General features: G+C 34.5%; 1 protein-coding gene across 2 annotated transcripts; it reads right to left on the bottom strand.

Annotated features, from left to right (window-relative positions):
- Positions 1-3,381: 3,381 nt before the first annotated feature.
- On the bottom strand, positions 3,382-25,877 carry LOC145576687 (anaphase-promoting complex subunit 6-like). Of its 2 annotated transcripts, XM_081634408.1 has the most exons (16): positions 25,561-25,877; positions 23,616-23,750; positions 20,397-20,470; positions 19,586-19,625; positions 19,213-19,258; positions 15,057-15,136; positions 14,410-14,591; positions 14,191-14,316; positions 12,381-12,455; positions 11,271-11,396; positions 10,618-10,687; positions 8,277-8,359; positions 5,384-5,497; positions 4,764-4,863; positions 3,959-3,994; positions 3,382-3,736 (listed from the first exon to the last, which is right to left on the bottom strand). In XM_081634408.1, exons 1-16 carry the CDS (start codon positions 25,804-25,806, stop codon positions 3,629-3,631), a joined length of 1,641 nt encoding a protein of 546 aa, XP_081490534.1. In that variant the 5' UTR covers positions 25,807-25,877; the 3' UTR covers positions 3,382-3,628. The 2 variants fall into 2 exon arrangements, with proteins under 2 accessions (XP_081490534.1, XP_081490535.1); XM_081634409.1 differs by lacking the exon at positions 4,764-4,863.
- Between the last annotated feature and the right edge of the window lie 186 nt (positions 25,878-26,063).

The raw sequence follows: 26,063 nt of genomic DNA, 5'->3' as shown, positions 1-26,063 counted from the left end.
ATCCGGTTTGGGCCCAGTTTAGTATTTTGGCCATAACTTCCTCATTATTCATCGGAATTGGGCTTATAATATATCGTTGGAAAGGTCTTTTCGAGCCCCATCCAACTACACCATTATTGGACCCTTATCATGGACCAAAATAAACTGAATTGGACGTTTTCATAAAATAGAAATGGTTTTCAAAAATAGAAAGAAGGATTTTAATTAAAACTAAACCGCAACACTCGACTTTCGAACCACTTTCACCTAATTCGATAATAACACAACGTGCAAGGCATTCATCACTGGGTTTGGTTTTGGGGAGACACAAATGGGTGTCTACACTAATATAGCAACTATTTTGAGCATTTAGGGCCTGTTCTGATAAGATTATTTTCAGTTCGGTTCGGTTCAGCTCAGCTCTAATAAGTTCAGTTCAGTTCAGTTCAGCTCCTAATTTCCTTCTCTTATAAAATATGCAATTCAGTTCAGTTCAGTTCAGCTCTAATAAATTTAATTCAGTTTAGTTCAGCTCAGTCAATTAGAACAGGCCCTTAGACGTGTTGAATTGACTTGAGAGTTGAGGCAATTTGCCTAGACCTAGGGTTATCAAAATTTTCCATTAACAACCTATATTTTCCTTAAGTGGTAATCATATTTCACTAAATTCAATTTATTTTTTTCGATTTAAAAGTGGAGTTATTTGACTTTGTTATTCTAATCACCGCAAAAATTTACCCCTAATCATTTAATTCGTTTCAAATCAATGATGCAATGAGTTTGCAACCTAACCATGGCTCTAGTTCTCTAAAGTTCAGGATATGGGTTAGTCAAAGAGGGTCCATGGTTATGAGTCCGGATGCACCACGCGGAAGCCTTACCTTTGGAAGGGTTGGCGCGAGTGGATGGGATCCCGCAAGTTAAAAACTTGCTTCCACGGTTTGGTGGATTCACAAACTCGGATGTACCCGTCGTTGCCAGGAGCGTTCAATGGGGTAGATGGAGCGTGAACCCCCAGAGGGTTATGTCCATATGTAGAACACATATGGGTTTCAAAAAAGTGAGAAAAACTCAATCAGGAAGTAGAATCGAGCCAACAGTGCTAGAAATGCTCAAAACAAGAAGGCAGAGTTCTGGCTCGGTATTGGAAGAACTTGGCGCCAGCCTACAGAGACTGTCGCCGCAAAAGTACCCCTGTCGCCAGGCGACAGAAGCACTTTACAGGCGACAAGCCCTGTTTTCTATACGCTAGTTTCTACATGCCTCAGCAGGTATCTACGTTCTTAGAATTTTCCAGATTTTGCAGTATTATTTCAATTCTAGTTGTGAAAGATATTTCTCAAGTTTCCTACGTGTAAAAATCCTATGTTTTTGACTCATTTCGGATGGTCTATCCAATGAGGACCGTTTTTTATGCATTTGACAATAATGCTAATCAAAATTACGCACATGAAATACTTAGAACTTTTCGAGTCTCATCCGCTCATTCTAAATCATTGCCAAAATAAATTTCAGGAATTAAAATAGAAATCCTCCCCAGTGGAGTCGCCAAAAACTGTAGGGAATATTTCAAGCATTACCCCAAACTTGAGCCCCACTGTGATCATACACTTAAGCATGGTGGCATCCAAAGGGAAGGAAGCTAGAGCAAAAGAGTCGCCAACAAGTTTTAGGAACTTGTAAACCGTTCACAAGGTGAAGATTACACCCCTTAACGATCCATGAGATCGTCAACTCCAAAAGGTCTTGAACCAAATAGGGTTCGGAGATGAAGGTACAAATCCAACCTAAAAGAGATTGAACCTTCCCTAAATATGCCTCTACTTCATTCTTCTCGTATTCATGTGCGCTTTCTGACTAACATGCAATCAATAGATTAACCCTAAACCTGTTTATCTATGTTGGTTGAATATTAATGCACAAATAAATCTATTATTGGCGATCACTTGAATTATAATCATATTAGCCCTAAACAAGATTATTAATTATCTTATTAAGCATGATTACAAGTACCAATTCCCTTTAAACATACTTAAAAGGCGTGATCAAGCAACAACAAATAATAATATATATCAAGCAACATCATAACAATCATCATAGTTATAATCATAATCATAATAACAATCATAATAATCATAATTATCATAATCATGTTAAAGCATAATATTAATAGCAAGATCCTAGGCATGATACTAACAAGATTAATAACAAACCCTAGCATGTCACTAAACAATAAAAATCAAAGCTTTAGCCCTAACATGATACTAAAAGATATTAGAAAAGAGTAAAAGGCACCCTAAACATGATACTAGAAAGCAACAGAAACATCCTAACATGATACTAGGAATTAAACAAATTTAAACATGCTTTCTACAAGAATAGAGCAATAAGATTACATACTTTGATGCCTCGTGCCTCTTTCTAATAACAAAATACACGCGTTAGTAACTTCAAGGAAAATAATAAATCAAATAATTGAAATAAGGATTTGGGACCAAACCCTCGGATATTATAACCTTTCACGTCCAGGGCGAAGGCAATTTCGAATTTGGCTAGGTGTGTCTAGATCTCGTGAATGCGGAATTTTGTTTGAGAAAAGTTAGAGCATAGAGAGAATATGAATGATTATAGATGATGATTGATGATTGTGAATGATCTGAAAAACGGAGGTTCAGGACCCTAAGGGCCTGTTCTCATTGACTGAACTCAGCTGAGCTGAACTGAACTGAACTGAACTGAGCTGAGCTGAGCTGAACTGAATATTTTATAAGAGAAGGAAATTAGGAGCTGAACTAAACTGAACTGAAGTGAACTAAATTTCAACGTAAGAGAACAGACCCTAAATAGAGTAAGACAGAGGAAGAAAAATATACTAGTATCTCATACACTGCATTTGTAATCAAGCAATAGACCAGAAATTATTTATCAGTGAAACTTACAAAATAGCCGCTATATTTACCTATTCGTAACGTTGCTATGAACTCACGCCACTCGGTACTGATTTCCTTTTTGGCCCTATTTACACCCAGTGTTCTAAATTTCCAATACATCCACTTTAGATTACACGTGCTAATGTGCTATAACTCAAGATTTACGTTCTCACTTCTTAGTCTGACATTATACACGTCTCAACTTCTCAACGCCTATAAGATACTACCTCAAGAATAGAGTACAATACGACCTGTGTGAAAGTATCAATGCAGGGTGTCCAGATCAGGTTTTAGTAAGGTTGGATCAGGTCAGGTTAATATTTGAAATTAAATCATGCTAAATTATTGTGTCCACACGGGTCAAAATCTAAATCGGATATTTTACAAATCGGATTAGGCTTGGTTTTGAGACCTCTAATTGAGCGAGAAGAACATCTCAGCCTCTAGTTGCAAGTCTTCAAAAACTCAAATAAAATACAAATGGCACGATTTGTGTCGCTTGTTTTCTTTTCATGTACTTGTCGAAAAAAATAAAAATAAAAAATCACAGCACTTTGACACTCTAATTTCCGCTGTCAAATTTTGTCAATAGCTATAAGTGATTCAGATTTTGGAATGATGTTAACATAGCTTTGAAACACAATATTGATACATTTTGTGTATATAAGAATGAATTGTTTCTAAAACTACACAATTTACAACCAAAAGGACACTCTGTACTAGGAGATCAATCCTGGAATAGAGTCGGGATCACAACGGCTCTCCTCTGCTAGTGCTAGAGTTAACATCTCTGTACAAAACTGATCGTCCGGTTTTAGCCACAATGCCTGTTCAGAAGATGTGAAATTATTTGCTAAAGAATTCACAAAACAAAAGACAATGGGGGAGAAGGACAACAAAAGAAAGACACACAAGATGTTCACATAGAAATGTTGCCATTTGATATTGAACAAGCCAACGTGATCCAAATTCTCCTCGTGCAGAAGAGATTGATATACAGAATTTTGCGGCAATAATTCAGACGAGACAAACATGAAAAACAAATTTACCTTGTGATAATTTGTAATGGCAGCACTATAATCTCCCTGCATGAAACATTGAAACAACGGATTGTTAACATTACCTAAGTGTTCGTACTGTCATTTCTAGGATGCTATGTGTCCAAATAGAATGTCTGAAATATGACTAGAAGCAGTCTTATAATCACTCTAGTAGCCTTATTTACAGCATAGAAAAATTATTTAATCTTTTGGTTTCTTGATGAAAGCTAGATACCCAAATAAACAAGCGCAGTGTCAAGTTCATTAGCATGCTCACTTGCGCACTCCTAAGGCCAATATGACTTGCATAATCCTATACTACATGTGAAGAACAGGCAAGCTAAACTATTGCTGATGAATAACTCAAGTAGACATTGCAAAGGGAAAGCAGTCTTACAATCATTCTAGTAGGCCTTATTTACAGCCTAGAAAAAAAACATTTAATTTTTATGTTCATTAGTATGCTCATTCCTAAGGCCAATGATCCCTGCATATTCCTATACTACAAAGTGCACAGGCATGCTAAACTATCACTGATGAACAACTTAAGTAGACATCTTGAGGCTGTACTTTCTATTCCTTGGTTGAGGTAGCCGGTAGGAAGAAGGGGAAGCAACTCAGGCAAGGCAATCAACTAATCTGCCTACACGAGAGAGAGAGAGAGGAGGGTGGGGGGGGGGGGGAAGTAGGGAAACTTCAAACTTCAGATATCAAACTAGAGTTAATGGAAAGGATGTCTAATTACAGATGCTACAACATGACATTGACTCATTCAGATGGAACCCATAAGAATATAGATTTGACCTATACATACCTTCAAATGATAAGTGTAAGCAAGACCCGAATAAGTACTTAAACTCTTGGTAGATAAGTTTAGCGCTTTCTCATAATATTTGATAGCTTCAGGATATATCCTGAAAAATAATAACAAAAAAATACCATGAAGCATGGATCTCGTTGCAGGGTAAATATGGCAGACTACTTGTATGTTTGTAATATGAAACCGCATAACATCAAACACGAATCAAATGCAGTCAATTTACTAATACATTCAAGAAGTTAAAGGGAGCCGAGAGGACTTAAATAAGTAACTCCTTATTTTTTGAAGTTTCAAGGGGTACCCACTTCATTTGCCACTTAATGCTTTTACACGAGCGTAAAGGTTTTGGGGACTAACAGCAAAAAACACTTTAAAATATGCAAGTAACAGGGGTTTGAAAACCTAACAATATATTCTGAAGATACAGCCAGAAGATACCAGAAAAATAGAGCACATACGGGACAGATGGACATAAATTAAGATGAACTGACTTGTGTAAAGACTAAGTAATAAGGAATCAGACCTAGTTCCTATAGAATATTCACAAACAGAACAAAAAACAGGGACTATGTAACCTGCATCGCAAATATAATGAACTTTAAGAACGAACATACTTTAATTTCCTATATGCATGCGCAAGATTGACAATAGTGGGTTCCCATGTTGCGTTCATGGATGCTGGGATATTCGACAATGTTTTCTCAAACCACCGAACTGCTTTTTTGTACCTGAAATTGCATAGAAGCTCCAATTAAAAAATGGGGATAGATACAACCCTAAGAAAACATATATACTGAGGTCTTTCCCAACTAGACTCATCATGAAAAACAATACTTGAAAGCATATTGAGGAAGTGTACTCTTTCCCTATTAATCATTCTAATACACCAACTACAATAAGTAAACAAATCTAAAATATAAATCTAACCATGAATTCTAAAGCAAATTGAGGTGAAAACACAAATACACAAAATTTATGTCCTTAGGATTCCTTTTAATTTCTGTTATTTTAGCTTAATAAGGTTCCTTAGTTGATTAGGATTTGTTTTAGGAATTATAGACTAAGTCAAACTAGTCTTACTACTAGTTTCCTAATCTAAGAAGAATTAGTTTTCCTATTCTATTTGGGTTGCTTGGAGCTAAAGGCTAAGGGCTTGTCCTAGTCCTATTAAACTTAGAATAAGTTAGTTTTTCGCTTATAAATAGGGAATTTCGTGGCTTTGTAAGACACTGAACAAATACACAAAATTCGGTTGAATAAAAGTTTATTGTTTAGCGTTTGCTTAGACGGTTTTTACTAGTTTTCAATTCAAGGAGTTGGTTGAAGATTAGAACATTAAACACTTAGTGTTTAGGAGTAGGTTAAGAGTTTAATCTCAAAATAATTAGCGTCCAGGAGTGGGTTAATTAATTTGAGGATTTGAATCATAAGTTTCAGGAGTGATCTTATGAGGAGAAATATCGGTTCGTTTATATTCAATCTTAAAGATTTCTTTCAAGGTTTTCTTAAAACTTGACTAAACAAGGGGTTAGAATCCACATCAGTTTCCTATTCTTTTCTTAAATACTTTTGACCCCACTCATTCTATTAAATCTTAGGGTCATCTAGTATCGCAATTGACCATTGTTTATGAATTATGAAAGTAGAATAAAGTTGGAAAGTTAGATAATCCCTTCTTTCATGCACCCTATTTGAAGGATCATGTCTCCTACTAAAGTACCAAGTGAACATGTGGTACATTGGTAGAGTCATTGTCAGCCAAGTTCTAGTGAAGCCTTAAACTGAACCACAGTTTACTTAAAAAGAATGGTTCCTCGATGACAATTGTTTAGAGAGGGTGGGGGGTCCTGCTAGGCACCTTTGGTTTCGGAGCTTCAGGCGAGTTTAAGTATTTCGTTGCTACCAGCTACAGCTAATATTCTGATTCTATAAGTGCTAGGGTTTCCTTATGTCACTTCGATTTCCTAATCTTGTTCTGGTTACCAAAGTGCTAAAGGAATCATGATTGGCTTTTATATACCAAGATCTATTTTCATAAACAACATTAGAAATATATAAACGAGGTAGAGGAAGACCGAAATTGACTTGGTTGGAAGGAGCTAAGAAGGATATAAAGCATATGTTTTTGCATGAGAACGAGGTATTTGATCGTAAAGGATGGAGGAGGAAGATTTTTGTGGATGATTATACGGAATAATCACTTTTGGTTCATGTAGCCAACCCCACTTATGGGGTAAAGGCTTTGATTGATTGATAAGCAATATATAAAATTCAATACTAACAAGACATTTCAATTGTCGGGTTAATGAATCTCACCCCTTATAAAACACAATAGAGAATTAGCTCTTTCAAGTAACACTTTGTGAATGCTTTACCTTCAAAAATATTGGTATTTAGGTCTTGATGAGTATGCATTTGAAAAATTAAGTGACAGACCACAGTATCCCTTCATACCAAACCATTATTCATTGTCCATTGAATATTTCCAAATGTCCACCTTTCACTAACTTGGCCCTCAATCTATTCTTGACCTAATTATTGGCATTTCATACACATCATAATCACAAGCATAACTGCACTACTGTTCTGATGTTGGCTTCTAGTCCGTGATCAAGACTGACTTTATGATTAAAAAAAAAACAATTACAAAGAGAGGGAAAATATGCTCAAAGAGAGCTTATTTCACTTATGTAACCTGCACCATAATAAAGCTTTCACAATTCCTAAATCACACTAATAATTTTTAGATGGCAGTCTAAAGATGATTGGTAGCAGGCTAGCAGCTAAAAGACAAAAGTAAAGGGTGATTAACTAGAGTGTAAGACATTATATAGACCAACTGCAATAGATATGACTGCTTGATCAAGCAGATCAAGTACAAACGAGTTTTACTGGGAAATATTGTTCCTGTACACCTATGCAGTAAAGGAACCTTACCAGTTCTATGTACTACCTTTGTTCCCAAAAGTTCTTTATGGTTACTTTTGGCGCACAATTAATGTAATAGGTGAGAGAGTGTTGATGTGGTGACTGGTGAGTGAGTGAGTGAGTGTAAAAAAAATGGTGGATAGAGCAGGAGAGTGAGTAAAAAGGTGGGTGAAGGTAAGAAAAAGGTGTTAAAGGTAAGAGTATAAAAAAGGTGGGTGGTGTAAGAAAATGTTAGAAAGAGGTATGAGAGAGTGAGTGAAAATATGTTGCCAAAATTGGAATAAGGTAAAAAGTGTAAAGAACTTTTAGGAACGGATTACGGAAAGTGTAAAGAACTTTTGGAGGTAGACAGGTAGTATATTATTATGCATTTATGCTGCACCTTCTACAGAAAAAAACATAAGATTGATCAAATAGATTCAGAGAACACAAAATCACCATTCACTACACAAGTCCAAGTATTAACAAATGCGTAAGTGGACAGCTTTTATATTTATTGCTAGATTTAACAAAAACCATTAGAGAAAGAACCAAAACATCACACTAACAAAGAAAGAGAGGGGGAGGGGTATAACTTACTCCTTCATGTGATATGCAACAACACCCAATTCATTATACACCAGAGGATCAGAAGAGCAAATTGTTTGGGCCTGCAAAAAGAACTGTAGGAAACTCTAATCAGTTTAAATCAACAGAGTACAGGACAAAAACTACCGAGAAAATTTTTGATCAATCAAAGGGGGTTGATAAAACGACAGAATAAGAGTGCATTATTAAACAATGAGATGAACAAGGAACAAGACATCTAACAGACTATACACATTCAATGGGAAGGAGTGGACCTTTTGGGAAAGATCAAATAAACTTCCTTGCAAGAGGCTGAACACAAAGGACAATCTTCCCAGAGCCCTTCATGTCCAGAGCATAATAACAATAACTTGAGAAGTTAAAAATTCAAGCTAAATATTCAAGAGCAATCCAAGGACGCAAAGACAGGGAGAAACTAAGTTCTCACCCATGATCTGTATAACTCTTTAAACCTAATAAGGCGTAGAACAATTAGCTCACAAAGATCACTTAGTCAGCAGACTGATCTTTTAATTTTGTCTAAATTAAGTGGTAAATTCATTCACGCCTTACAGAACAAGTTGTTCTAAAAGCTTCCATTTCTGTGTGACTTCAAACGGTTACTTATCAAACATTTCCACAAGGACATAAAACAAAAGGTTGGCACCCTACAAAAGTTTTTTTTTGAATTTTGTAATTAATGTAGAAAAATAATAGACAGAACAAATTGAACTTTGTCATATATACACAGAATTATTAATTACAAAATTTATATCAAACATGTATAGATAATTTATCTCATCTTGTTATGCAAACTGGTTAGCTATAAATTTGGATTTGTATTCTAGTATATGATTCATCCATGGGCTCACACCTAATGGTGCATAATCAGTGTTGGATTCCTTTCTGGTATGTGAAGAGTTGAATATAATACCTAATTGTGAAATTTGCTGATCAGAACCTCTCGTAAGGATTCCTCATTACATATTAAGGCTTCAAAATTATTAGCAATTTCATACTGTTGCAGTGATGCTTACTCTCCAAGGACAACCTAATTTCTTTGTTTAAGTATCACTCTTTTTCCACCCCTTTAAACTTCAAATTTGGGTTGAACACACATGTTTAGGAGAGAAAAAATAGTGGAATTTTGTTGATTATAGGTAAATAAAAGTAGTAGGTATAGTTTAGTGTTTTTTAGAGAATGTGAGAGAAATTGAGGGCCAAAGGTGGGGAGGGTAAGAGGATTAAGAACAAAATTTTAATTTGTAAATCGAACCCAAAATGAGAAATCAGAAAGAAAAATCATAAAAATTAATATCTTGCAAAAACACATTACGACGGATCTAAGATCTAGTAAGATCCTACATCAGAAATAACGACGTATAATATTATATGTTGATGATCATATATGGTAAAAGATTTTTAATTTTGACCTAAAAAGTAAAAGTATTGCAACTAGAATGGAATGGAAGAACTATATGGGAGTAAATACGAAACTTAGGAGAATGTTCGGTCTTCCACATATGAGTCGTGTGCCTTTAATAGGAGGAATAGGAAACAGTGTACCCTAGATATTTCTATAAATATGGCTTGGGGTTGGAGGAGATGGTTGCAAACTGAAACCTTTAGGATGAGCAATCAAAAGTTAACATCTAATAGTGTAATCCTTTTTCAAATTATCTTAAACTCTTAGTTGGTTTAATAAGCTAAAAACAGTTTTATCAACAGTTCTAGGACCCAGTTATTTAGCATCTATCATATTTACCCATGTAATTGTAATGTAATCTATATTTATAATAATGCTTCTGCAGAATGTCCATATAGCACCCTCCACTTGACTAGCATCTTTTGTGCCACGCTATACACTAAAAAACAATTAACACCACTCAAGGTATGAATCAGGACTTAAGAGTTAGTAGATATTGCATCGAATGGATTCCCTTCTCTTTTTATCTTAACAAACAATAAAAACAAAGCCTCTTGATAAAAAGGTTTGCTACCATCAATCAATCTGATAGCAGAATCGTGACTGTCGAATCATATAAATTATAAACAGCTAGAAACACAAAGCCAAGGCCAAATGAAAAACAAGGGGAAGTTTTAACCGACACAGATAATGTTTAAGGTTACTTATTTTAATATCATTGGTAGTAAGTCTCCTAGATCTCTCTGTTACTCTCACCTGCTTTACTTTAAGCCCAAACTTATGTAGCTAAACCTTATCCTCCTAAACTCACTAGACCTTCCTCTTCAAGATTGCCAGGCTGTTGTAAAAGATATAGAACTAGAATACTAGCCTCTCATGCACACATGAAATTAAAAACTACTTTACTGCCAATATATGGTGGCTCACCTGCTCCGCAAGTTTGAAGCTGTGTGTTCGCATGTATTCCATGCCAATATACAAGGTTGGTAAATGACACCTGGAAGAAGAGGAATTCAGGACTTCATTGTAAAAGGGACAATACATGGTGATAAGAAGACTTCAAAGTCATATAAGGCTTGCAAAGATAAAAATGCAACTACTATAGTTCCAAATAAAATTCATTGACAAGATGGAAAATAAACAAAAAAACAATTACATTACAGAGCCAGCGGCAATGGGGCAGCTATTGACATAATCTAACTGAAAAAATAAGTGCAAGACCCTTAAAGTATCTGTAGTATTAACACCTAATAAATAGCCGTACAACTAATAGCAAGAAATTACAAGAACCACAGTTATACTTGGCATTGTTGGCAATACAAATGACCAACTACACAATGAGTGAGAAACATACTTTGGTGACAAAACTAATTGTCAATATTCAAATCAAATTTAATTCAACAGGGGTACAAATAATTGAAAAGTTGAAGTCAAATAAAAAGCTCATTCCACAGTGAGTACAACAAAATTATGTAGTCATCACATTCCACGAATATAAGTGCCACAATAGCAGTTAGCAGAGGACAAAGAACACATGAGGGAGGAAAAAATCCTTGACTAGATAAGATCGTAAAATTTACCCAGGAAACAAACGAGCAGCAGTGCGGTAAGCCAACATTGCTTGATCACCTTCTTCTAAAGCAGCATATGCATTCCCTTGACCAATCCAAGAAGATAAAAATGTTCCTTCTAGACTTGTTGCCTTGCTATAGAAAATTGAAACATAGAAGGTACGAAATTATATTTCAGTAGTCTAACGTCATACAATACAAGATTACAGCAAGGTAAACATTCCCTATTTCCATTTACATGACATGGATCCAATTCGTGATGTGAATATTCAGAACTCAGAAGATCTAAAAAAATATGTCCTGAGAAGTTAATTGTTTCGCAAATTTATCAATAACTGCTGGAATGAAAGTCAAATTTCCAATAATATTCAACTAAATAATATTATGTTGAGGAGGTTTTGATTATAGTAGTACAACTCAGCATCTTTTACATAGTTGCAGCAAAAAGTACCTTGAAGTCAGGGATAAACAAAGATACTAGCATACTACAGTCTATTTACTTATTCAATAATATTTTATGAATGCGTTTATGAATGTTGGTGTGCAGTGTATGAATCTTTTTTTATATGTATCTACAAATACAATAACAATAAATTTGGCATATTTTGAAATTAGAGAAATGCAAGGAAAAATTTACTCTTCACTTTGATGATTCAACAAAGTACTGTCAATGAAACAAATGCATCAAGAAGTATCTTCATATGGAAGAAATGTAAATAAACTTTCACCAAATATCTCTTCTAGCTCATAGAGGACAATGCCTTTGGCACATAATCTGAAAGTGCAGACCGTCTTAAAACAAAGAGAGGGGAAACTTAGGTGACCTAGCAGAAACCAGACAAAATATCTGTACATCTGAGGAATAGCTTAGAGAAAAACAAAAGGCACAAAACGAAACAGAATCGATCATTCAACCAAGAAATACAAAGTAGACACAAAAGCATAAGTCAAGAATAATATGTCGCAAGCACAACAAATTAAAAAATTATCCCAACTCTCACCAGTAATCAAATATCATCCACATTGTTTATGGATCTTTGCCTCCTTATGTTATTATTCTATTGCATGGGTTGCACATTCATAATTTGATATTAAAAAAGTTGCCAAAGAAAGTAATACCTGAAATACCGGCGTGATTGGTCATACTTTCTGATGCAGTAATAGTAACATCCTACAGCAAACCATGACAGAGGCCTGGAGAAAAGAGAAAAGGATCAAAACAGGAACAAAAATTTAAAATTTAGAGAAAAGAAAAAAGAGAAAAAAAAAAAAAAAAAAAAAAAAAGAGGGCTTTGCCTGACAGAATGGAGCACAGAGCCCCAGAAGAACTAAAAATAATATTGATGCCAAAGATTTAAGACATGATCCAGGGGCAGAGGGAGAGGGGGACATGATCCAAGGGTGGAGTTTTATTTTTTTTTTATTTATAAGTTTTATTGTTTAAATCCCAATTTGTAATTGTTTGATTGTTAATATTTTACATGTATATAAGTAGTTTGGAACTTTGGATATTTCCAAAACAAAATAAATGTATAAGAAGAGATGTTTAGAGGAAAAAGGAATAAAATCAAAGAGTCTGGAGAATGATGACCACGAAACAAGTACTATTATTATGCAAAAGGAACACTTCAGCTTTGAACAAATTAGAGGGAAGGAATGCATTATGAAATCCCCTCACAAGTCACAATATTGTGTTTAGTAGGAGGAGCCTTTCAACTTTGACGCTTTGAGCAGCTTAGAGGACAAAAAATGTTGGGATCCTCTCACTATTCTATTATTATGATGGAGAAAGTGAGAAACCCTATCGTTTGGAAAAATCACCAGGTGGGAGGGTTTGATATACCATTTTTCCAACGTGGAAATAAATTAGACAACCAGGATGTAGGATATGCAGTTTCTAATCAAGAGAGCAACTGTAGCACAGTACCAATAGTGCTTTTTGTGCAAAGAGACAACATTGCAGATGATATTAAATCAGTGAAAAGAAATCATGGAAAGAGCTAAGATAATCAGCAACACCATATAATCATTGGTTAGCTCTTACAGAAATTGATTTTCAGAGAAGACTTTTATATTTTATACATAGTAAAAAGGAATACAAGCATCAATGTAAATTTAGTGAAGCAACTTCATCCATAAACTTTTGGCATTGCAGTTTAGGTAACTTCAAACTTTATGTAAACTGTTAGAAAGAATTTCCACAGAAGAGAGCAAGAACAGAAAATCTATAAAATACTACCCCCGTTTCATAATTTTCTCAACATAATTTGTTTTTGTCCCATTCATAAATGTTCTTAGCATATCTAATTTATTCTATTTTTGGCAAACCCCTTTTACTTTCTTACCCTTCAGCCTTACAATATTTACACCTTTCCACTCACTCTCTTACTTTATCCACCTTTTTCTTACACCCACCCACCTTTTTACCTCTCTCTTACCTTGTCCACATTTTTCTTACATTTTTACACTCTCTCTTGCCTTAATTCTTGTACAAACATTATATGGTAAGAACGCTATGAAACAAAGGTATATTAAGATGGCTTAAACAATAAAGTTGCATGCAAAACATGCATAAGAAAGGCTAAAATATGGTCAAAGCAAACCGAAAGTAGTAACAGAAGTCTGAAACCCCACCCCCCAAAGCCAACAATCTATTCCAACAATTGTATCAAGATTCAAGGGTATATATGGATTAATGGATACAATATAGGATTTCACTTTTCCAGGACAGAAATCCTCACAAATCCATAGTTACTGAATTGATCAACTGGGTCACGTACTCATATTAGTTGTATGAAGTAACATAAAACATCATTACAAGCATAAAGGAGCATGTAATGTAAAGTAGCAAACATTCAGAGGTGCATTATTAACAAAGCAGATATATTATAGCCTAAAAAACCATTAGGGACTAGAGAAAATGCCTCACTTTTGAGGATGATCTTTGACCAAATTGCAAGCCATAATATACAGCTCATTTGACTGGCCGAGTTCCATGGCAGCAGCTAGATGTACCAAAGTACACTTCAGATGGAAAGGATCTTTTTCAAGCAATCTGAATGGATAAAATATAAGATGAGAAATTCAGCCTGGTCTGAATAGAGTTAGCTATAAAGAAGAACGTCATATAAAACATTTACAAACTCACAATGAAGTAAGTTCAAAACATTTCTGATATTCACCGCATTGATGGTAATATTCAGCTTTACAGGCCAACAAGTCAGTGTTATTCTTCAAAGTTCCATTGAAGGATGAATCTGATGAAGGACTGCATGCATTTTCCTTCTCAACATCATCAAACATGGCTTCTACAACATTCTCTTTATCTTGCTAAACAGAAACATACGAATGAAAACTAATCAAGGACGTGAAAAAAAAAAAAAATATATATATATATATATATATATATATATATATATATATATATATATATATACAGTTTTAGTAATATATTGATCAATATGACAAAATCAAACTATATTCTTCTTTCACAAATATTGTTCATGCATTAACTGCTGCCTATTTTCAACATGAATTGCTATTAGAAAAGCAATATGGATCTATTCATCTATATACTACCTCCGTTAACATTTACTTGCAACTTTGGGGTATTATTTGAGAGACATAAAATATTCCAAAGTTGCAAGTAAATGTTAACGGAGGTAGTATATGATTGTATTTTTCAAAGAAAAGGATTATCAATACTTAAAATAAGAAATAAGGAGGCACCAAACCAGATATTTCCATCAACAAGATGTCCTCATACTTAGCTGTACACCAAAAACAGGTGCTTACCTTCTTTATTAGACAAGTATAAAATGAAGAAAGCCACCCGTCTTCATGGCTAAATTGCAGTGATGAAAGTAGAGAGGCTTCTGAAAAAAAAAAAAAAAGAAAAAAGGAGACAGTAGGACATAAGACATTGGAAAAAGGCAAAAATGTCTTCACCAAAATATTACATAAGCTAATCCAAAGGTTTACATGACAAGGCAAGATGTTATTTGGGAATTGCTAACAGTTGGTGAAGATTTCGAAATCTACTCTTAATTGAATTTTACTTTAAAGATCATCAATGATGTACATCAGCCCTAAGCTTGCTAAAAGAAACTAGCTTAGCTGGTAGGATATCTCAAAAAAAGATCTTTAAGAACAGGATTCAAATATTTCTACTGCAAAATTTTCAACAGAAAAACATTGATAAGTTTAATTATTCAATCAATCAATCAATCAATCAAAGCCTTAATCCCAAAAGTGGGGTCGGCTAACATGAACCAAATTTGATTATTCCGTGTAGTCATCAACATAAATCTTTCTCCTCCATCCCTTACGATCCAAAACTTCATCCTCACGTAAATCCATGCACTTCATATCCTTCCTCACTCCTTCCAACCAAGTCATCTTTGGTCTCCCTCTTCCTCGTTTAATCCCTCCATGGTCCCACTCTTCCACTCTTCGCACCGGTGCACCCTCGGGTCTCCGTCTTACATGTCCAAACCAACGCAGACGATTTTCCCTTAATTTATCTACAATGCCCGCCACACCTACTTTCTTGCGAATAACCTCATTTCTGATTCTATCTCTTAAAGTGTTTCCACACATCCACCTTAACATGCGCATTTCCGTAACCTCCATCTTTTTAATATGCTCTTTCTTAGAAGCCCAACATTCTGTACCATAGAGCAACACTGGTCTTATGGCAGTCCTGTAGAATTTTCCCTTCAACTTTAAGGGAATGCTGCGGTCGCATAACACTCCCGTGGCCGCTCTCCATTTAAGCCACCCTGACTTAATCCTGTGGGTCACGTCTTGATCAATGTCACCATTCTTCTGGATGATCGACCCTAGGTACTTAAAACATTCACTCATGGTCAAATCCTTTCCATCCAAACTCACCACTTCATTGCTTGTCCCCCTCTGAGTGCCAAAACGACATACCAAATATTCAGTCTTACTCCGACTTAGCTTAAACCCTCTAGATTCCAACCTTTGCCTCCATTGCTCCAACTTGACATTAACCCCATCCTTAGTCTCATCCACCAAAACGATATCATCTGCGAACAGCATACACCATGGAACCTCATCTTGAATTGGTCTAGTTAATTCATCTAGAACCGTTGCAAAAAGAAAAGGGCTTAATGCAGACCCTTGATGCAATCCGATTGTAATAGGGAAATCTTTTGTCAACCCTCCGCATGTCCTCACATTTGTTGACACATCCCGATACATATCCTTAACTAGGTCTACATACCTTCGTGGGATACCTTTCTTCAACATTGCCCACCAAAGTATCTCTCTTGGCACCTTGTCATATGCCTTCTCTAAATCAATAAAGACCATATGAAGATCTTTCTTCTTTACCCTATAAAACTCCATCATTTGTCTTATCAAATGGATTGCCTCCATAGTAGATCTCCCAGGCATAAAACCAAATTGGTTATCTGAAATGCTTGTGCATGCCCTCAACCTTTGTTCAATCACCCTTTCCCACAACTTCATAGTATGGCTCATAAGCTTAATTCCTCGATAGTTAGAACAATCTTGAGCGTCTCCTTTGTTTTTATAAACCGGGACCAAGGTGCTCTTCCTCCAATCTTGTGGGATCCTTGTAGCCGTCCATATCTTGTTGAAAAGGTTTGTTAACCAATCAATACCAATCTTACCCAAACACCTCCACACCTCTATCGGTACCCCATCAGGGCCAACCGCCTTCTTAGGTTTCATCTTCCTCAGTGCAATCTCCACCTCTACTCTCCTAATCCTTCGCACATACTCCATGTTGATTTCTTCATCACTCATAGAGGTATCTCCTATCACAACTCCATTACTTCCATTAAATAATTCATCGAAGTACCCCTTCCACCTGTCCTTGATGCCCTCCTCTTGCACTAGGACCATTTGGTTCTTATCTTTGACACACTTCACCATGCCAATATCCTTCCTTGCCTCTTGTCTTCTCTTTGCCATCTTATAAATGATCCTTTCTCCCTCCTTGGAATCAAGCTTTTCATAAACCTCCTGATATGCCTTTTCTTTTGCTTGGCGAACAGCTGCCTTTGCCTTACTCTTAGCCTCCTTATACGCTGCAAAGGTTTCATCACTCCTACATTTTCCTAAGGCTTGATAGCATTCCCTTTTTTGCTTAATTACTGCTTTCACCTCTTCATTCCACCACGAAGTATCTCTCTGTTTAATTATTGATAACAAAATATGCCCAGCTAGAGAAATACGGAGTATACAGACATACCATTTATGTAGAATCTCTGGCAGTTAAATCAAGCCACGCATACTAGAAGGTAGAGTCGATATATAACAGTTTTTTTCTTTCCCTTTCGTTGATAAAATATTAATGCCTGGCCTAATTTTGTAGTTGAAGATTTCCACATCCGATGTCAAATAATAAACATATGTTCACATATATTGTAGTTGGGTACATTGTTGTATATTTGCTTACTTGGGTATGTCTGCATGATTTCCATAATTGGATAATGATACAAATCGAGCACCTTATTATCTTTAATTGTGACTTTACCTCACCCTTCTAGTGGAAGTTTTACATGTCGATTTATAATATTAATAGTCTAAGGGGTCTTTTTGCCTTCCAAGTCATTTGGTTTAGTCATTTGGGCTTAGCTTAAATATAGGGCTAATTTTCAGCTTCCTTAGCACCAAGAAACCTCGTGGGAGGGCAGCTTGGGTTGCAAGTAGGAGTGGTGAATTAGAGGATGGAAGTGATGCACATGCTTGCTCTCCAAGGCATCCTTCACATATTTCCTTCTTTTTGTAGTATACTTACTTTCCAAAAATATTACTACCTCCGTTTCATAATGTTCTTAATATATTCTAATATTGCCGGTTTCATAATGTTCTTAACATATCAATTTCATTTTTAGCTACCCCTTTTACTAACTTATCCCTCTTACCCCACAATATTTACGTCTCTCCACCCACTATCCCTTACTTTACCTACCTTATTCATATAACCACCCACCTTTTACACTCTCTTACTTTATCAAGCTTTTTCATACACACACACCCTCCCCTTGCCTTAATTCTTGTGCAAATAGTAAATATTAAGAACATTATGAAATGGAGGTAGTATTTACTTTTCTAGGTAAGTATGGCATTCTAGGGAACAACAAGTTAAAACAATTAAGCGTTTGTTTTATATGTTCAGTTGGTGGCAACATAGAAAATGAAATTGCCTATGATGTTCTAACTCTTACCAAATGGATGAAGTTGCTTACCTAGTCCCCCCTAGGTAAGTAGAACTTTAAATGGGAAGTAAACTTCCAACATCCAACTACCAAATTATGACAATTTTCTATGCAATAAAACATCATAGACATTTTAACTTTCTAAAAAGTAATACTTCCTAGAGCTGACAAAACGGGAAATTAGATTGTGATTTGAGTAAAATTAAGCTTATTGTATCTACATGTGTTGTAAATCAAACACTTGAAACCTTTTTGCTATTTTTTTGTTCAGCTAGGTTGATAATAGATTTTAGACCTTTGAGGTTAAGGTACTATCCTTCATTTTGTCAGAGGTTTAACACACTATAATTATAAGAAACCATCCAAGAATCTATCTTTCTTCAAGAACTTGCAAGTTCCAATTTCACCAAAAAAAGAATAAAAATAATACTACTTCCATTTTTTTAGTTGCATCACTTTACAAATTGCGGATTCCTAGACAAATTTTGGAGATGAGAGATAGAGAGAATAAAAAAGTGACCCATGTGAAAAGAGAGATAAATAGAGTTAATTAACTAAAAAGGAAAGTGATGCAACTAATTTGAAACTCCCGTTTGAGGAAAATGATGCAACTAAAAAGCTACAGAAAAAATATTTTTTATCAGGTATATTTTGTTAACTTCCTTCTCCATTACGACTCCTTAAAGAAAGAGGGAAGTAAAAGATTCTAAAGCTATAAACAACAAAAATTGTCCAACCTTCACTGCATGTAAGCATATGGTTTTCAATGAGGCGATCCAAAGCCTGTACATAAACAAGGGGAAAAAAATTGTAAGATCTGTACATTTAGTGATTCTGTCCATAAAATTCATGCAATATATCCAACCACAAGTCCACAATAAAAATTAAAATACAACCATTAATAATCAAATGCCAAAATAGATAGGCTAAAAACAGAGGAAATAAGTAACTCATCCACTTTGCATATATGTCACTAAAAGGCCCAATTTTGAACAAGTAATATGATGTCTTTCTCAAATACAAAGATTTTCACAAAGGAAAAATTATGAACTTTAATAAGAGATGAACCAGGAAAGTTTATCAGGACAAGTTTCAGTCTCAAAAGCGTACCTCATAACACAAAGGATCGGCTTTGACTGCAGCTATATACCTGAAAAGACAGGATTGTATACACAGTTTGGACAGTAAACTAAAATACTGTACATAATGTGCCCTATGAGGCTGTAACTAATACTTTATATGTACTAACGTCCAAGCAGCTATTTGCAACAAATGGTTAGAGCAGCGACTTTTGCTGCCTTTCTGATTTCCTTTATTACATTATGATCCAAACAACAAAAAGAAATTGTTAAGTCTCATTGGTTATAACTTTATAATACTACAACTATGCAATAAAGGTAACACTAAAAATGTAGCAGAAAATCATTCATTATAGATAATATTTCTAATTTAATGATCATCAAGATTGACAGTTGACAAGAAACAAATTGACATAACAAGAATAAAGCAACTCAACATTGAGCCTGTTGAAATTATTGTCTGGACATATATTAATTTGTCTAAACTATACTATTGTCTAAACTTATTAGAGCTTATTTTGTCTGAACTTATCTGAAACAATTTTCTGAAAATACTTCTCTCGTTTAAACATGTTTCTGAACTTAACTTAACTTAAATGAGCTTATATATGGGATTAAGGCTTCGATTTTTGTTTGTTGTTTTGTTGTTATTTAAATTATATAAACATATGCTTTGAGTAAAATAAAATAAGTTAAAATAAGATGAAACAAAGAAGCCCTTACTTTAAACGCACACAAATCTTCCCAAATAGTGAAAGAAACAAAACTGAGTTTTAGACAAAGGGTGCAAGTCAAAGCATTAGATGACAAATTAAAACCACCACAAAGAGGCTGAGACTCACCACTGGCGAGCTTGAGCACGATTTTCCAGAGCCTCATATGCTCTACCTCGGAGAAAACATATAGCTGCAGATATCTGCATAAACAAACTTTATAGTCAATTTTAATTGGACTCAGTTCTCCTTTTAGCTTCCCCTTGGCTTATTTGAATAACTTTTAGCAAAAATAAGTTTAAAAATATATATACACACAACCTCCATCACAAATACCTTACACATCACTTTTGGGCATGTTTATTTAATACTCATCCATTCCTATTTGGCTCATATGTTTTCCTTATAAGATCATTCATATTTAGTTGACACAATTCTATTTTTTTTTTCCCTTTCTCTAATATATTATAAGCCCCACGTTTTTGGTGTATATCCATGAAAACAATTAATAAATCACATTCCCCACTCAACAACAAAAGTAATGGTCCTCACAACCCACTAAATACAATAAATAAATTACTCCGCCTACCAACTTTCACATAATAAAATACTTAAGTCAAGTAATATGCCTTAAACTTTATGTTGGCCAAACCGTGTTAATTAAATAGGGACAAAGGATGTATAAATCAAAACTATTACCGACAATTTCTATTCATAAATAAAGAAAAAAAATTGGTTAAAGTATATGAATAATGCAAAAGGTTAAAACAAGTAGTGTATGATGGGAAAGAGGAAGTATATATAAGTTAAGTTTAACAAAAACAAGTTAAGTTTAGCAAATATAAGTTCATTAAAAATAACTTATTTAAATTTAACATATATATATTCAACAAAAATTATACAATTTTGACCATCAATACCTTCGATATATATTGGTAAATATTGAAATTAAATTTTTTAAAAAAAAAAAAAAAGGTAAATAAACCCAACATTTTACATAATAACATTTGCTTTCGCATATTAGCCCAAGAAAAAAGTCAAAAGTGGAGTGTGAAACTATGAGTTGTGATATTTAATCTCTTTTTGGCTATTACAAGGACAACTTGTTCTTTGTTTTGGCTCATACGACTATTAGCTCGTTTAAAATTTATTTCTCTTCATCATAAAAAATAAAAATTAAAAAAAAAAAAAAGGAGAGAGTTGGACTCTACCACTCTGTAATAAAAGGGTGTGCTATCCTAAACATTTTGGAATTTTGATGTCTGTTAGTTACTTTTCATCAGACACTTGTTGAGCTCAATCTTTTGGCGAGTTTTAATTAGCAATCAAGTTTTTTTTTTTTTTATATAATCCGTAGATGAGTTTGAGCTTGTTTTGAAATATAACAAATTTTAATCCGTAGATGACTTTGAGCTTGTTTAGAAATATAACAAATCGCAAAACTTTTAGCAGCGTGCAAAGATATACATCATAAAGTTCCAAAATTCCATTCCAAACAAACCCTACCCCCCAACAAACCAAAATCAACTAACTAGCAAATTGCATTCATGTACTAATTCTGCATACTGAAGCTTTCCAAAAATTATGTAACAACAGTGTTTTCAAACAGCCAATTTTAAATTTAGATGGTGTCAGAAAAACTCTTTGCAAACTTTAAACTCAAAGGGGATCCATAGATACCCAATACAAGCCCAATAGGTGGTGGTGCTCATGTTGCTTGTGTTATCCTACAACCAGTTTTAAACTCAGGGCTCCACAGCACAAAGACTTTACAGAACTTTTTTTTCTTCTTTGTAAAGGTTGATATCCTCACTAGATTTTACTCCTCAACACAACAACACTTCAATATTCAGTAACTGCTTTATCTCTAGTCAGAAGCTCTCTTAATTCATGTGGGCATGCCACCTAGTTTGACTTTTTTTTGTTTCCAAACTGCAAGTTTACTCCTATTTATTATAAATGTATGTCATTACAGGCTTGTTGCATCGACATAGTAGTGAGTTTAATATGAATATATGATGCAACACCAATAACTCCCTTCCATTTTGAAGATTTTCTAATATACTTTACAATTTCAAAAGATATGATATTCTGATATATGTCTGGACAAGTTTCCAAAGCATGTGAGCATTTATGTTTAAACAGCTACCTTGGCAAACTCAGTACTCGTTACAAGCTTAGAACTGAAGTTTCAGAGACTAAACAAGGCAATTTCTGCTCAATTGTGCATCTTGTATTTTGCAATTTGCCGATAAAAAGATCAGTAGAAATTAGTAATTGCATATTTTGCTAGCTGCTACTTTATTGCAGAAGCTGTTCAGAATTGTAGAAAAGTCCAAAACTCTCTTGGATCATCTGTAGAATTATTATACGTGTTTCTGAAGGTGAATCATAGTTTGCTAGCCGTTCAATATTGCAGGCAAGTCCAGAACTCTCTTTAATCATCTATAGGTTCACTATACATGTTTCAAAAGGTGAATGGAAATTAGTAATTTGTGGCTACATATTTCTGTGTGCTTGGAGAGAAATGATAGAAATTTTTGGGATTGAGTGTCTAGTGAAAAATCTTTTCGGAGAGGCTTGTTTTTTTATAATAGTATAAACTCTTATGTCCCAAACAAGGAATATTAGGCATAACACTTTCTCCATTCTTTAATAGTTGAAATCATTGGACTCTTGCACTATCTAGAGCCTCTATTCCTAGTTTTATGTTTTCCCCAAAGTAAATTCCTCAATATTCTATATAATGCAGTATTCTATTTACAGAAAAATTAATATCCAATCTAACCTCACTTGGCCCAACATATTTTACACACTTGGATTGTCAGGCAAAACAAGTGTATTTTAGACAATTTCAACAAAATACTTTTTTTTTTTCAAACAGGTTTATTCAGATAAATTTTCAGACAAAGATAGATTTTTTTTTTTTCAAATAATACAAGCTTATATATAAAAATGTTCAATGTTCTTTTAGAAAAACTCCAAAACCCTAAAACATAAATTAATAAAATAAAATAAATAATAAATAATAAATAAATAACATAATAAAATTTGCTATTTTTTATATGAAATATTATGATAAGTTTTGAAGTACAGTTTCAAAACAACAATTTTAATCATTTTTTAGTAGTCAAAGTTGTGTGTGTTGGCGAACATGAAATTTCAACAGTTGCAATGTATCCTTGCTTTCATTTAATTCATTATTTATAAACATTCAATTTTTGAGATTGCTACATAATTAGCATTGTTCATATTTAAAATTTACAATTTTCAATTCTAAAAAAATATTCAACAATTACATGCAAAACTGAAAAAATTCCAGCCACTGCAGAGGAAAAACATACATACATTGATTTCATGGTCTTGAGCATCCTTGTCAAGGTACATAACACTTCTGTCTTTTGTGTCGCTTACATTACCATGTTCGTCAAGTTTAGCATCTCCTAGCATTTGTAAACATTGATCCCACTCCTTTAGCTCCTCCTGGATTATGCATCAAAAGTGTATTAATTACCAAGCAATTCTATAGAGTTTGGCCTTGCTTAGCAGTTAAAGGTTAGCTATACAGAACATTGCCATGCACAAAGGAACAAAAAGATGTCCCACCAGCCTATCCAGATAGACAGATGCTTCATTCAAAGATTTTTTTTTCTTAAAATACTACTGACATGCATTAATCAGACAGATAGGACTAAGCTTATACTAAATGTGCTATACAAAATACTAAAATAGACAGAGCCCTTATCATCTTCTTTACATCTGTGAATCGAAAACTAACAAACTCATGTGTCAAATGCTTAAACTAAAGGAAGGTCATACATGTACCCCAATGAACATCAGTTCTGCAGTTATGACCGTTATAAATCAAGCTCATCAATCCGGATAGCCCTAAAAAGCATCTTGAGTCATAATTGGACACTAACCATTGAACTATTCAACTATTTCACATAATCCGCATTGGATTTAACATATAAAGACATTCTACACACCTAACTCCCAGTCCTCTGCACAACATGAAATCGATTTTTAAAATAGGTCTCACAATTCATCATTGAAAAGCAAATTATATTCGGGACAATGCCATGCTGTCATATTTCTTTCGAGAAAGATTTATATAATCCAACATTATATATTGTCTCACTAAGAAATTCACTTTTCCAAAATATTAATAAACAAATTAAGTATACACCATTGGATATCCCCCAAACTTAATTTAGTCATTTTAATTCTGAACCTATAATTATTGCTTTATACTTCCTCCGTTTTTTTTTAGTTACTACACTTTTATTTTCACAGTCTCCTAGACAGTTTTTTAAGAGGAGAGAGATAGAGAGAAAAATAAGATGGACCCATGAGGGTAGGAGAGAGATAGAGAGAAAAGAATGTCAAAAATGAAAAGTGTTGTAACTAATTAAAAATTTCCAAAATAGAAAAGTGTAGCAACTAAAAAGTAACGGAGGAAGTAAAATTTTCATCCCTGCCCTTGGCCTATAGACCCTATTGTATTAATCAGCTTATCTACGCGTTATAGGTCAGCCATTTCTTCAATATAACAAAGCTCCTACTTTAGCTGATATTCCAAACTAAAACCACCAATCATTAGCAACAAACATATTGGTTGATAAAGTACCATTATTTCCATAACATACAAACTTAAAATATCCTCTTCTTAATCCCTTTTTGTCATCAAAAAAGTGAGCTTTCTACCGGGAACTAGGGAAGGCCATTGGCGATTAATTTAAATTTGAGATACTTATAATACAATAATTCCAAACTACGTATGCAAAAGCAACCATGAACAAGCACAATTAGCTCCAACAAGAATGTTTCTCCAATTTCACCAAATAATCTTCTGAGAACTCCCATTTGTTCAATTTCAACAAACCAAACAGTCAATACTGCGCTAATGAATTTCATTTCTGATTACACGAAAAACCGACAGCAATGACAAAACCTTAATCCCAAATTTTCCAGTCTTTACAAATAATTAAAATTCCCTATTCGAATCATAATTCTGCATCACCCTTTCACTCAATTCACCCACTTTCAACAATATTCAAAACAATCCCTAATACACCAAATTTGCAGACGTCAACTACCTTAATTCGTCAAAGTCTTACATATCACTATCAGGTATCAAATCCCGTCTACATCAATTTGCCCTTTGCGACTCTCTCTACACCGCTACTTCGAGATCGTAACTTACTAAACTTACCAATACAATGAAATAACAACCAATTACAAAAACCCTAAAGAATCAAACACACTCAATTAAAGAGAAGAAAGTACTGACGAGGCATTTGGCAGCGAGGTAGCGAAAGCGGAGATCACGGAGGACAACATGAGAGGCATTAAGGAGGTGAAAAGCGCGGCGAAAATGGCGGCCGAGGAAGAGAGCTTGAGCTTGCATGTAAATATCGGCGGGGTCGGAGGTAAAGGCGGCGACTTTATCGGCGAAGAAAATGGCGGAGGAGTAGAGGTGTTTGCTAACACAGTCTCTCACTACTCCTCTTAGCTTCTCTATTTCTTCTTCTCTCATCTTTGATTCTGCACTTTCACAGAGGAGAGAGAAACTGGGAGGATGAAGATGAAATGGGGGTTTTGGTTGAGTTTTTGGATGATTGAGGGTCTGTTCATATTTAGTGAACTGAGCTGAGCTGAACTGAACTGAACTGAACTGATTGGAGCTGAACTGAACTGAACTGAACTGATTGGAACTGAACTGAATTGAGCTGAAATGAATATTTTATGTGAGAGGGAAATTAAGAGCTGAACTGAACTGATTGGAACTGAACT

Source organism: Chenopodium album, chromosome 13, assembly GCF_948465745.1.
Source record: "Chenopodium album chromosome 13, dcCheAlbu1.1, whole genome shotgun sequence".
Classification (NCBI taxonomy): domain Eukaryota; kingdom Viridiplantae; phylum Streptophyta; class Magnoliopsida; order Caryophyllales; family Amaranthaceae; genus Chenopodium; species Chenopodium album.
This window is presented reverse-complemented; position numbering and strand designations above follow the sequence as displayed.

What these genes read in the sequence shown, in the direction of transcription:
- LOC145576687 (XM_081634408.1), bottom strand. Translation starts at nt 25,806, where the DNA reads ATGAGAGAAGAAGAAATAGAGAAGCTAAGAGGAGTAGTGAGAGACTGT. An exon ending in CAATCACGCCGGTATTTCAG is followed by an intron (nt 11,397 to 12,380) that starts GTATTACTTTCT and finishes AATTTTCTATAG; the next exon opens with CAAGGCAACAAGTCTAGAAG. An exon ending in CATGCATATAGGAAATTAAA is followed by an intron (nt 4,864 to 5,383) that starts GTATGTTCGTTC and finishes ATTATTTTTCAG; the next exon opens with GATATATCCTGAAGCTATCA.